Raw genomic sequence first — 12,925 nt, 5'->3', positions numbered from 1 at the left:
TAGGCCCAGTTCTCATCCTGCTCAGTGCCCTGTCGTGGTTTCTCTTGTGGTTGTCCGAAAGCGCGTTCCTGTTATTAGTTTTCTACCTGTTTTTTTTACTTTGGCTTTGTTTATTGACTTCTCTATATTCTGGTATCCTGACTCCTGGCTTTCCTCATCGCTGCGTCCCTTTCTGTGTTCCCTGACCTTGGCTAGTATTTTTGACTATTCTATGTACGTTAAATCTGACCGTTCTTGGGACCGGTAATACATTACTTATTTGTCATCCGTGCTATACAGTTCTACGTGCTGGATCAAACAGTAATCCTGACAGATGCCTCCTAACCCTATACCGGAACTGTGATACCACTTAACTAGATACCGGTACCGCTACAGGCAAGGAACTATAATGCATCCTAACACTATAGCTGCAGCACTACAGGCAGGGAACTGTGATACCTCCTATACCGGCACGACTGTCTGCAGGGAACTGAGATACAACCTAACCCTATACCGGCACTGCTACAGACAGGGAACCATGATACCACCTAACCCTATAGCAGTACCGCTACCAGCATGGAACTGTGATACCACCTAACACGATAACGGCACAGCTACCAGCAGGGAACTGTGATACCTCCTAACCCTATACTGGCAACGCTACTGGCAGGGAACTGTGATACCGTATAACCCTATACTGGCACCGCTACAGTAAGGGAACTGTGATAGGCTGAATGAGGTCAGCTGAAACTCCCATTTTTGGTATGAATTGGTATGGCTAGAAGGAAATGTGTAGTCTTTGTCTTAACCACAAAGACTATTGGGATTCTTTAAAACAAAGGATGCCCATCCAGTGTTAAACTGCGCAAAAATGCTGCAACGCTGAATGGAGGGACAGAGCCAAAGGACTCCAGGCACTATACTACATCAGAGATGGAATGGTTTAACACTGAATGGAAGGACAGCGTTCGGGGATTCCTAGCACTATAACCACTTTGATGGAATGGTTTAACACTGAATGGAGGGACAGCATTAGGAATTCCTACCATTATAGTTACCTAGCTGAAAAGAGACTTGCGTCCATCAAGTTCAGCCTTCCTCACATATGTTTGTTGCTGTTGATCCAAAAGAAAGCAAAAAAACCCAGTTTGAAGCACTTCCATTTTTGCAACAAACTAGGAAAAAAATTCCCTCTTGACCCAAGAATGGCAGTCAGATTTATCCTTAGATCAAGAAGCTATTACCCTACAGTTGAAAATGTATATAATTGAATATTCTGTTTTTTCAAGTATGCATCTAGTAGCTGTTTGAACATCTGTATGGACTCTAATAAAACCACTTCTTCAGGCAGAGAATTCCACATCCTGATTGTTCTTACAGTAAAAAAAACATTTACTTTCCCTTAGATTAAATCTTCTTTCTTCTAGTCTAAACGCATGACCTCGTGTCCTATGTAAAGTCCAGATTGTGAATAGATTTCCACACAATGGTTTGTATTGGCCCTGAATATATTTATATAATGTTATCATATCCCCTCTCAGGCGCCGTTTTTCCAAACTAAAGTTTTCTTCATAGCTAAAATGCTCCATTCCTTTTATTAATTTTGTAGCCCGTCTCTGCACTTTTTCTTGTGTCGTAGTATCTTTCTTTAGAACAGGTGCCAAAAATAGCACAGCATATTCAATATGTGGTCTTGCCAGCGATTTATAAAGAGGCAAAATTATATTCTCATCCTGAGAATGAATGCCCTTTTTCATGCCTGACAATACCTTACTGGCCTTAGCCACTATAACCACTTCAGGAAGATAAAATAGTTTTACACTGAATGGAGGGACTGCAATGAAATGGATAATTTCTAATTATACTGCTGTCCCTGTTTCAGATTTCTGGCATGCTATGTTTAACGGTTGTCTCTCCCTCTCTCACAGCTCTGCATGGTTTCACTCACCTTGTTCCGCACTTTACTTAACCTCAACTGTGAAGACGTTCTGCTGCAGCTGGTGCTCAGGTTAGTCTGCCCATCCTCTCTCCTTATTGATAACAAGGCACTTTATATCTGTGTCTATTTTGGCTGAATACTCGGAGACACCATGTGTTCTGCTTCTTAGTCTTTGTTATGGTTTATTGTCTGTCCAGGTACCTGATTCCGTGTAATCATGTCATGCTTAGTCAGCGGAGAGCTGTCAAAGACCTGGACCTGTACTCAAAGACTGCTGACAAATTCCTGTCCCTCATCCCGCGCTGCTGTCAAAAGGAATTCCTGGTCTCTCAGGAGCATGAGGAGGAACATGCTACCTGGTCCAAAGGTGAGGAGATAGCGAACATTTAATTAATTGGTTAATGGTCAATGCCTCCATCCTGCTGTGAGCAGAGGAGACGGCAAGACGTGGTGAAAAAGGTTTTGGTGGACATCAATGCAAAACAAGCTTTTTGTGAGCTGAAATTAGCAGTTACATTTAGTTTAAAGGTAAGAGGAACTCTGGAGATGGACACCTATTTCTAATAAAACTACACCCTACAAAGTTTCCAGGGCCCTTTGGGTTCTCATGACATGCTAGACTTCAAGACACAATCCTAGTCTCCCGCAGAGCTGGATTGTACTCAGTATTCTGCCTCACAGCCGTGACTGGCACAGAGGTGATGATCTACGGACTGTTTTGCGTTCCAACTTCTTAAAGACATACAATCCATGGTGTCTATGAATGCAGTCTCGTTTTTCTTTGTTTAGGAGTTTGCTACCTATATAAATGCTCAGTTAATTTGAGATGAATGTACGGTAACTGATCCTGAAACTATTTTGTAATAGATGTCACCCGTACCCGGGGTGAAAAGCTGCTTGGGTGACTACGTTTTGTAAAAAGGCTGTAGAAGAGCGAAATTAGGTGAGCTGTTTGGTCATATCTTCATGTGATAATTAACACTGTTTTATATTCCTCCTTACAGCACACGGGAGTCCCAGCATTGACACGTCCTCTGTAAACACAGTGCCAAGGCCCTCCACTCCTTCTCGCATGGCATTCTTCATGCGTCAATCCAGCCACACTCCTGAAAGTTCATCCCCACGTTCTCCCAGCTTCTCTTCCCAAGACATGTCTGCCGGCAGCCCCAGACATGGCCCTCTATGTTGGGATGAGGTGTCTGAGCTAGATGGCAACTACCTGGAGTACCTGCAGGAAGCACGTGCTGGCATAGACCACTGTGCAAAGGTTTGTCGAGTCTGGTCTGCCCCATATGATGGGGAGGAACCCAGCCCACGCAGTCTGTCACCTCCTACCCCTGAGGAAGTTATTGTTTCACCAGACTACTTCTCTCCATCTTCATCTGCTAATCGAGCCCAGGATAGCAAGGAAGCACGCCGGCACATAGTTACCCCACGAACTAAAAAACGTAGCTTGCAAGAGGAAGGAAAGGAAAGCAGAGTGAATAGTGGAGTGGGGGAGGGAGGGCATGCAGATGTTGGAGTTCCTATTCTTGTGAATGGTTCTGTAGCAGAGGACCAGCCATACCCAAGTTGCCTTCAAAGGATGTCCAATCTGGCAGGTCGCTTTGATGAGGATTTGGAGGTAAAAAAAGTGAAACGAGAGCTGGTGAAGGAGATCCATGTGATGACAGATGAAGGAGAGCAGGCACTGGGAGCAGAGAATGGCTCCAATGAAAATCCTTCTAGCTATGGGAAGCAATGTACTTCCTCTAGCTGGGACTCTCCTCAGTCTGTGGATAGTTTGATAGACGAATTACTGGACCAGGCGCCAGGAGAGGTTAATGGGACACATTTGACTATTGAAAAACTGGGAGAGGAGCTTAAGGAGATGGAGGACAGCATAAAGGAGGTGCTCATCCCAGAGGAGGCGTTAACGGACTCGCACCTGGAGAACCCACCTCAGGATGAGGAGGAGAGAGAGTTTGAGAACAGAGAAACTGAAGCCACCAAGAGCAGAGCAGATTCACTGACTCTTATTCTCAGCAGCCCTCTACGGGCACAGAATGGTAGCCAACCATTTACAGGTGAGATCACGGGCAAAATGTGCTATTTCTATCAGAAAGTCATCCCAGTCTGATAGCATTGCTTAAAATGATAAATAAAAATAAACTGATATGGTAAAAAGGGTAGAGAAAAATAGGAGACATATTAACTGTAACGGACCGTTTCAGCATAAAAGGGGAAAAATCAGTTTAGGCGATAATCCCCTTGATAATCCCCTTTCCTAGAGACAGGCACAGCTACTGCAGAACACCAAACTCCCGATCTGGATACGAAATAACACTCCGAACTGGAACAGCTGAACAAGAAAAGCATACAATCCGCTTACACTCCTGGCAGTCAGCTTACAATCCAATTCCCCCCAAGAACGAGACGACACTTCATTTTGAGGGTTAAACAGGAACTCAGGACTGGCTCATCCAGCCTGGCTTTTATTTCCAACTCACACATACAGGCCACACCCAGGGGGAGGCATAAAAGAACCAATGACATAGATGTTACCTCCCACACATCCCCTCCCCTTAGTGTGACACATAATCCCATTATGCATACAGAGTAAAATATACTTTTACACAACTTTCATAACTTTAAAACCATACATCACATTCACATAAAAATACATATCCACAATCAATCCATTCAGGGGAACAACATATTAAAAAATGGCATGAATCCGACCAGGGGTTCAAAAGTTACTAAAAGTATCTTTTGGGCCCTGGCTTGCAGCATGGCACAATCTGGCTCAAACAGAAGTAAAACATCCCCCACAATGCATCCCGGCTTCCTCCCTTCTGCCCTGGAGATAATTGGAGAAGTAATCCAATTATCTAGGACTAGAGTCAGACTCCATTAACCACATGGTTGCAAAAAGACAGTAAAAGACATAAAATTACATACTGATACATTTAACACATAAAACACACATTTCTACATACCCCAGTTTAACTGAACACATAAATACCTACATAATATTTAAGACAGTATTACTGTGATATGTTACAAAGTCTTAAAGGGACATTAGTCCCAAAAGTCCCAATATGTCCATCGCTGATTTTAAAGGGCCAGTAGCAGCAATATAAATTATTACATGCCCAAATATAGTGTTTATAGAGCAATATGTCCATGGGCCGTAGTCGCAGGGCAGGAGGCTAGCAACCAGGCTTCTCCAGTTCACAGTGGCGAAGTTGGTTTCGCCACAATTCTCCCCTTTACCAATTAGACTAACAGGGTATCTGACCTCCTGCCGGTCAGTGCCCTGGTTAGTCCAGCAACCCACCCACAAAACAGAAATAGTAGAGCAGCCCACCCACAATAAATAGTTACTACACCTGGGTGAGGGAGGATCTTGTCCGGGTTCAGGTGCCTCACCACGGCTGTGTGGGGGGCTGGTAGGCTGCCTTGGTGGGTTGCTGAGAGGCAGAGACCAGCGGTACTCTGTCCTGTTGCCAGCACTACCACGGGAGTAGTCTGGTTGGAGCCTGGTTGCTGGAGACCGACTGTCTCCCCTTTGGATATATCGCTCTGTGGCTGGGGAACAGGACCGACCGTCCCTACCCCTGGTGCTGTAAGTGCAGAGACTACGGTCCCATCTGCACAACTGTGGGGCTTAACATCTCCCCTTGGTGGGTTAGGCTGCCGCTGGAGAGAGGGTGTAACAAGCTCCTCTCTCTGGATGGTAAACTGCCGCTGGGGAGAGGGGTTAGCAGGCTCCTCTCCCTGGCACTCTCTATGCTGGTGGAAAGGGGAACCAGCTGTCTCCCCTTTCATTCTCTGGTCCGGCTGCTGGGGTGCGAGACTGACTGACTGTCTCTGCTCCCTGCAGGACACACTGCCGCTGGGGAGGATGTACGACACCATCAGCTCCCTGGGGTACACACTGCCGCTGGGGAGGGAGGACGCTGTTCTCCTCTCCCTTCACTTCACACTGCCTTCTTGGCATATCACTTTGCTGCTGGGGGGCAGGAACAACTACCTCTGCCCCCTGTAGCTCAGCCTGCTGCTGGGGAGGAAGGACTGCACCTTCGGCTCCCTGGGGTACACACTGCCGCTGGGGAGGATGGACGACACCATCAGCTCCCTGGGTTACACACTGCCGCTGGGGAGGAAGGACTGCACCTTCGGCTCCCTGGGACACACACGGCCGCTGGGGAGGATGGACGACACCATCAGCTCCCTGGGGTACACACTGCCGCTGGGGAGGGAGGACGATGCTCTCCTCTCCCTTCACTTCACACTGCCTTCTTGGCATATCACTTTGCTGCTGGGGGGCAGGAACAACTACCTCTGCCCCCTGTAACTCAGCCTGCCGCTGGGGAGGAAGGACTGCACCTTCGGCTCCCTGGGACACACACGGCCGCTGGGGAGGATGGACGACACCATCAGCTCCCTGGGGTACACACTGCCGCTGGGGAGGGAGGACGCTGCTCTCCTCTCCCTTCACTTCACACTGCCTTCTTGGCATATCACTTTGCTGCTGGGGGGCAGGAACAACTACCTCTGCCCCCTGTAACTCAGCCTGCCGCTGGGGAGGATGGACAACACCATCAGCTCCCTGGGGTACACACTGCCGCTGGGGAGGATGGACGACACCATCAGCTCCCTGGGGTACACACTGCCGTTGGGGATCTGGGCCGACTGCCCAGCATCCCTGTAGGGCCGGTAGAGAGACCTCGGTCCCATCGCCACCTGCCTGCTGGGGGCCTTTCCAGTACCACTCCATGCAGTCCTCTACTTTGGGTTTCTGTGGTTTGTGTTGGAGGAGGATATCGGCTACCTCATCTTCCTGACCACGACTCACCATTAACAGGATGAAATCGTGCTCGAGATCACGTGACCTCTGGTTCTCTTCAAGCAGTTGCTGTATAGCTGCATCAACAATCACCTTCAGGGGATTCGGGCCATATTTGGCTATTCTCCTCATTACCTCAGTAGCAAACTCTACGCCTTCATATCGATAGAACATGACTGCTGGTAGGGACGCTGTACGAGTACTGGCGTTGCCCTTACTTTGTAATCCAGGAATGGTGTTGTCTGTCGCTGTCCCTCTGGTTGTAGGAACGATCCCGCCGCTTGCCACCAATGTAACGGACCGTTTCAGCATAAAAGGGGAAAAATCAGTTTAGGCGATAATCCCCTTTCCTAGAGACAGGCACAGCTACTGCAGAACACCAAACTCCCGATCTGGATACGAAATAACACTCCGAACTGGAACAGCTGAACAAGAAAAGCATACAATCCGCTTACACTCCTGGCAGTCAGCTTACAATCCAATTCCCCCCCAAGAACGAGACGACACTTCATTTTGAGGGTTAAACAGGAACTCTGGACTGGCTCATCCAGCCTGGCTTTTATTTCCAACTCACACATACAGGCCACACCCAGGGGGAGGCATAAAAGAACCAATGACATAGATGTTACCTCCCACACATCCCCTCCCCTTAGTGTGACACATAATCCCATTATGCATACAGAGTAAAATATACTTTTACACAACTTTCATAACTTTAAAACCATACATCACATTCACATAAAAATACATATCCACAATCAATCCATTCAGGGGAACAACATATTAAAAAATGGCATGAATCCGACCAGGGGTTCAAAAGTTACTAAAAGTATCTTTTGGGCCCTGGCTTGCAGCATGGCACAATCTGGCTCAAACAGAAGTAAAACATCCCCCACAATGCATCCCGGCTTCCTCCCTTCTGCCCTGGAGATAATTGGAGAAGTAATCCAATTATCTAGGACTAGAGTCAGACTCCATTAACCACATGGTTGCAAAAAGACAGTAAAAGACATAAAATTACATACTGATACATTTAACACATAAAACACACATTTCTACATATCCCCAGTTTAACTGAACACATAAATACCTACATAATATTTAAGACAGTATTACTGTGATATGTTACAAAGTCTTAAAGGGACATTAGTCCCAAAAGTCCCAATATGTCCATCGCTGATTTTAAAGGGCCAGTAGCAGCAATATAAATTATTACATGCCCAAATATAGTGTTTATAGAGCAATATGTCCATGGGCCGTAGTCGCAGGGCAGGAGGCTAGCAACCAGGCTTCTCCAGTTCACAGTGGCGAAGTTGGTTTCGCCACATTAACCTATAAAAATATAAATCTTAAAAAAACTATGATAAAATGATCCTGTCTCCTGAATGGCAGAGCTAAAATAGATAAAATGCAAAAAGTGAAAACATGTAAAATAGAAGTGTAGTCTCCTATTCAAAATATTTCCTAGTATTAAACTCATATGTAACATATCTGGCCGTTTGTAATCACAGCTATTATGCAGAGTCCTTCACTATTCCATATTGTGCAGAAATGGATAAAGGCATATAAGAGAGAGACTGACATTCAGTATAGTTATAAATACAATAATACAAAGAAGGGCAGTATGGACATTAAAATATACACACGACATTCCCCACACTCAGACCTGATACTGATAGCTCGGCGTCCCAAGTAAGTTTTAACATGTTTGCTGTTGCAGGATAATGTGACGATTAGTGTGCTGCTGGATAGGAGTGTTGGGAGTCAGCGTCCAGACGCGTTTCTCTGCTACGGCGGCTTTGTCAGTGGATGCTGGCTGTGTCCTGATTCGCTCATTTTAAAGGCTTTGCGTTACAGTTAGCAGCTGTTGTCAAAACATGCTATATACATTAAAGCCTATTTATCAGTACATGCAATTTATGTTAACCCCTTCCCGCCGTTACGACGTTCTATGCCGTCACGCATTTAGTTAGTGGGCTTTAAAGCCGTTGTGACTGCATAGAACGCCGTAACGGCTTTAAGCCCTGGAGCGCCCGGGATACTTACCTTCCCGGCGCTCCGCTTCGGGAGGACTGCCTCACAGCCCCCCCACGGCAAATCAGGCCCCCGGGGGCCATGTGATCGCTCTCAAAGCCGGTTTTGGAAATATCCAATGCTTTCCCAATTGGAAAGCATTGGAAGCATTGGATTGGCTAAAAATCTGCCTTTTTGATGATGTCACAAAGGGGGCGGTGCCAGTGCCGGCGGACCCACATGGCGCTGGAAATATGGCGAGTTTTAAAATTTTATAGGGGGGCTAAGGTAGGACAACTAAAGGGTGGGTTTAGCACTATAGGGTCAGGAATACATGTTTGTGTTTCTGACCCTATAGTGATCCTTTAAGATTGCCCTCCACTGCAATTAAAGTGTGCAGCCTGTACCCTTAAAATTCTTCTTCCTTCAGAGCGAAGCAGGAACGAGCTCTTAAAAGAGCTTAGGAGTGATTATAGCAAGGGAATATGCAGAGCATAGCAATCCCTTGTAGCAGATTCCCCCATTAAGAGACAGGACTCCAAATTGAGGGTGAAGTAGAACTGACAAACTTTATTTTAAGAACCCATATGGTCATTACATTAACATTGCTGTGAAAACTCAATACAATTACAAACAGTCAAATCATAGCAGGCAACATTCAGTGACTTATTATAATATAATTACATATTTATAAATAGGTGGGGAAGACCATAATTAACTCAAAATGTCTCTCCTGCATGCAGAATTAGCGATCTGCAAATCTACCCGAATATGCAAATTACCAGTCTTGCTATTCAGGTAGTGCATATTGCTGTTGCTACCAACAGAGGGCACTACACAAGCTCCATAGCCAAATCCACCTTCGGCTCTCCAGATGTTTTGGACTACACCTCCCATGATGCTTTGCCAGTATTATGTGTGTAAGAGCATTATGGGAGATGTAGTCCACAACATCTGGAGAGCCGAAGGTTGCCTATCCCTAGTTGGTAGCAATCAGCAGTACAGGAGAGCAGGCAATACATCCCAGGGGCCATGGTCACATGACAGGAGGCTGGCAATCAGTCTTCTCCAATACCCAGTGGCGAGGCTGGTTCCGCCACAGCCAGAGAACTCGTTTTTGTGCTGAAAGTAATTTCCAGAGGCAGTTTGGAGCTGTAGTGAGAGGTTAAGGAGCGCAGCCACTCAGCGAGTATAGCTTCGTGACTGGGCTGTTGTCGCTCCTAGATGCTTCCACTTAACATTAATCGCACTTGTAGTTACCAATGGCAGATCTAGTAGGGGATTAATTACATGACTGAACGAGTGGCATGTGTGACATCCTATGGCAGTGCCACGTTTTATCTCTCTCTGTCTCTCTCTCCGGTTATTGTATCAGTTCTTTAAATGTGTATAGCCGGACGTGTGTGTGTGTGTGTCTGTCTGTCTCTCTCTCTCTCCGTTTATTGTATCGGTTCCTTATATGTGTATAGCTGGACATCTCTCTCTCTCCGTTTAGTGTATCAGTCTCTCTCTCTCTCTCCGTTTATTGTATCGGTTCCTTATATGTGTATAGCCGGACGTCTCTCTCTCTCCGTTTAGTGTATCAGTCTCTTTCTCTCTCCGTTTATTGTATCGGTTCCTTATATGTGTATAGCCGGATGTCTGTCCATCTGTCTCTGTCTCTCTCTCTCTCTCTCTGTCTCTCTCTGTCTCTCTCTGTCTCTCTCTCTCTCTCTCTCTCTCTCTCTCTCTCTCCGTTTATTGTATCAGTTCTTTATATGTGTATAGCCGGACGTGCCTCTCTCTGTGTCTCTGTCTCTCTCTCTCTCTCTCTCCGTTTATTGTATCAGTTCTTTATATGTGTATAGCTGGACTTGCCTCTCTCTGTGTCTCTGTCTCTCTCTCTCTCTCTCTCTCTCTCCGTTTATTGTATCCATTTTTTTGTCTCCTCCGACAGGTCCTTTCATTGCTGTACTTTTTGCCAAGTTGGAAACAATGCTACAGAACTCTTTGTACGTCAACTTCCTGCTCACAGGGATCATCACTCAGCTTGCTTGTCATCCTCAGCCGCTCCTCCGCTCCTTCCTTCTCAACACCAACATGGTCTTCCAGCCCAGTGTCAAGTCTCTGGTGCAGGTAAGGGCTGACAAGCCAGCACCAGGTCTTTCCCTAATGATTTCTTAATAAATTGTAATATGCTGGGGGTCTATAAAGGGGTGCAGCAGAAGGTAGATATAATTACCTTCTGTTCCCCTGTGTTTATAGATATCTTCTTTCTTCAGCTCCTGTTGCATCATCCGCTAGCAGCCATATCGTTGCTTAATTCTCGTGCGTGTGATATCCATGGTAACCATAAGACAATGTGTAAAATCCCAGCACAGCCGATTTGTGCGTAATTAGAGATTCTGACATACAGATGCCTTTAATTACCATTCAGACTTCCTATTGATCAGATTTGCCGGTGTTGGTAAACGCCACATTATTTCCTGATTATCCAATTATTGAATACCTGGCTCCATTGTTAAAGGCAAACTCTATCTCCAAAATATTTTGTGCACAGAAAATCAATGGAATAAAAAACGCACCAAAAAACGACAGATGTTTATCATGCACAGAACTCGCATAGGTGCCCAGTCAGACCTGGATTCCACATGGAGAGAGAAATGTATAGATATAGACTACTGTGCAAATAGTGAAAAATGTGGCAACGTAAAAATGCTTTCAGTATAGAAATGTTAATCGTTTTTAACATCAATTAACAAAATGGAAACTAATTAAAACAGAAGAAAATCAAATCACTACTTGGTGTGACCGCCCATTGTCTCCAAAACAAGTTACACTTACACAGTGAGGGATACTGGAGGCATGTATTCAGGGGTATCATTAAACAATCCTACCAAACAGGCGATGGCAATGATAATCCTGCCAAACAGGCGATGGCAATGATAATCCTGCCAAACAGGCGATGGCAATGATAATCCTGCCAAACAGGCGATGGCAATGATAATCCTGCCAAACAGGCGATGGCAATGATAATCCTGCCAAACAGGCGATGGCAATGATAATCCTGCCAAACAGGCGATGGCAATGATAATCCTGCCAAACAGGCGATGGCAATGATAATCCTGCCAAACAGGCGATGGCAATGATAATCCTGCCAAACAGGCGATGGTAATGATAATCCTGCCAAACAGGCGATGGCAATGATAATCCTGCCAAACAGGCGATGGCAATGATAATCCTGCCAAACAGGCGATGGCAATGATAATCCTGCCAAACAGGCGATGGCAATGATAATCCTGCCAAACAGGCGATGGCAATGATAATCCTGCCAAACAGGCGATGGCAATGATAATCCTGCCAAACAGGCGATGGCAATGATAATCCTGCCAAACAGGCGATGGCAATGATAATCCTGCCAAACAGGCGATGGCAATGATAATCCTGCCAAACAGGCGATGGCAATGATAATCCTGCCAAACAGGCGATGGCAATGATAATCCTGCCAAACAGGCGATGGCAATGATAATCCTGCCAAACAGGCGATGGCAATGATAATCCTGCCAAACAGGCGATGGCAATGATAATCCTGCCAAACAGGCGATGGCAATGATAATCTTGCCAAACAGGCGATGGCAATGATAATCCTGCCAAACAGGCGATGGCAATGATAATCCTGCCAAACAGGCGATGGCAATGATAATCCTGCCAAACAGGCGATGGCAATGATAATCCTGCCAAACAGGCGATGGCAATGATAATCCTGCCAAACAGGCGATGGTAATGATAATCTTGCCAAACAGGCGATGGTAATGATAATCTTGCCAAACAGGCGATGGTAATGATAATCTTGCCAAACAGGCGATGGTAATGATAATCTTGCCAAACAGGCGATGGCAATGATAATCCTACCAAACAGGCGATGGCAATGATAATCCTACCAAACAGGCGATGGTAATGATAATCCTACCAAACAGGCGATGGTAATGATAATCTTGCCAAACAGGCGATGGTAATGATAATCCTACCAAACAGGCGATGGTAATGATAATCCTGCCAAACAGGCGATGGTAATGATAATCTTGCCAAACAGGCGATGGTAATGATAATCTTGCCAAACAGGCGATGGTAATGATAATCTTGCCAAACAGGCGATGGTAATGATAATCCTGCCAAACAGGCGA

The 12,925-nt window shown here is 45.8% G+C and overlaps 1 protein-coding gene across 1 annotated transcript in view; it reads left to right on the top strand.

Moving 5' to 3' along the window:
- Window positions 1–12,925, top strand: part of FHIP1B (FHF complex subunit HOOK interacting protein 1B) — a 76,961-nt gene that overhangs the window by 41,023 nt on the left and 23,013 nt on the right. Inside the window, exons 8-11 of the mRNA XM_063433284.1 lie at window positions 1,908–1,987; window positions 2,116–2,285; window positions 2,923–3,984; window positions 10,699–10,877. Coding sequence (XP_063289354.1) covers window positions 1,908–1,987; window positions 2,116–2,285; window positions 2,923–3,984; window positions 10,699–10,877 — 1,491 coding nt within the window. The remainder of the gene's footprint in view (window positions 1–1,907; window positions 1,988–2,115; window positions 2,286–2,922; window positions 3,985–10,698; window positions 10,878–12,925) is intronic.

This window comes from Pelobates fuscus, chromosome 1 (assembly GCF_036172605.1).
Source record: "Pelobates fuscus isolate aPelFus1 chromosome 1, aPelFus1.pri, whole genome shotgun sequence".
Lineage (NCBI taxonomy): Eukaryota > Metazoa > Chordata > Amphibia > Anura > Pelobatidae > Pelobates > Pelobates fuscus.
Note: the sequence above shows the minus strand (reverse complement) of the source record. Positions and strands in the feature narration are given on the sequence as shown.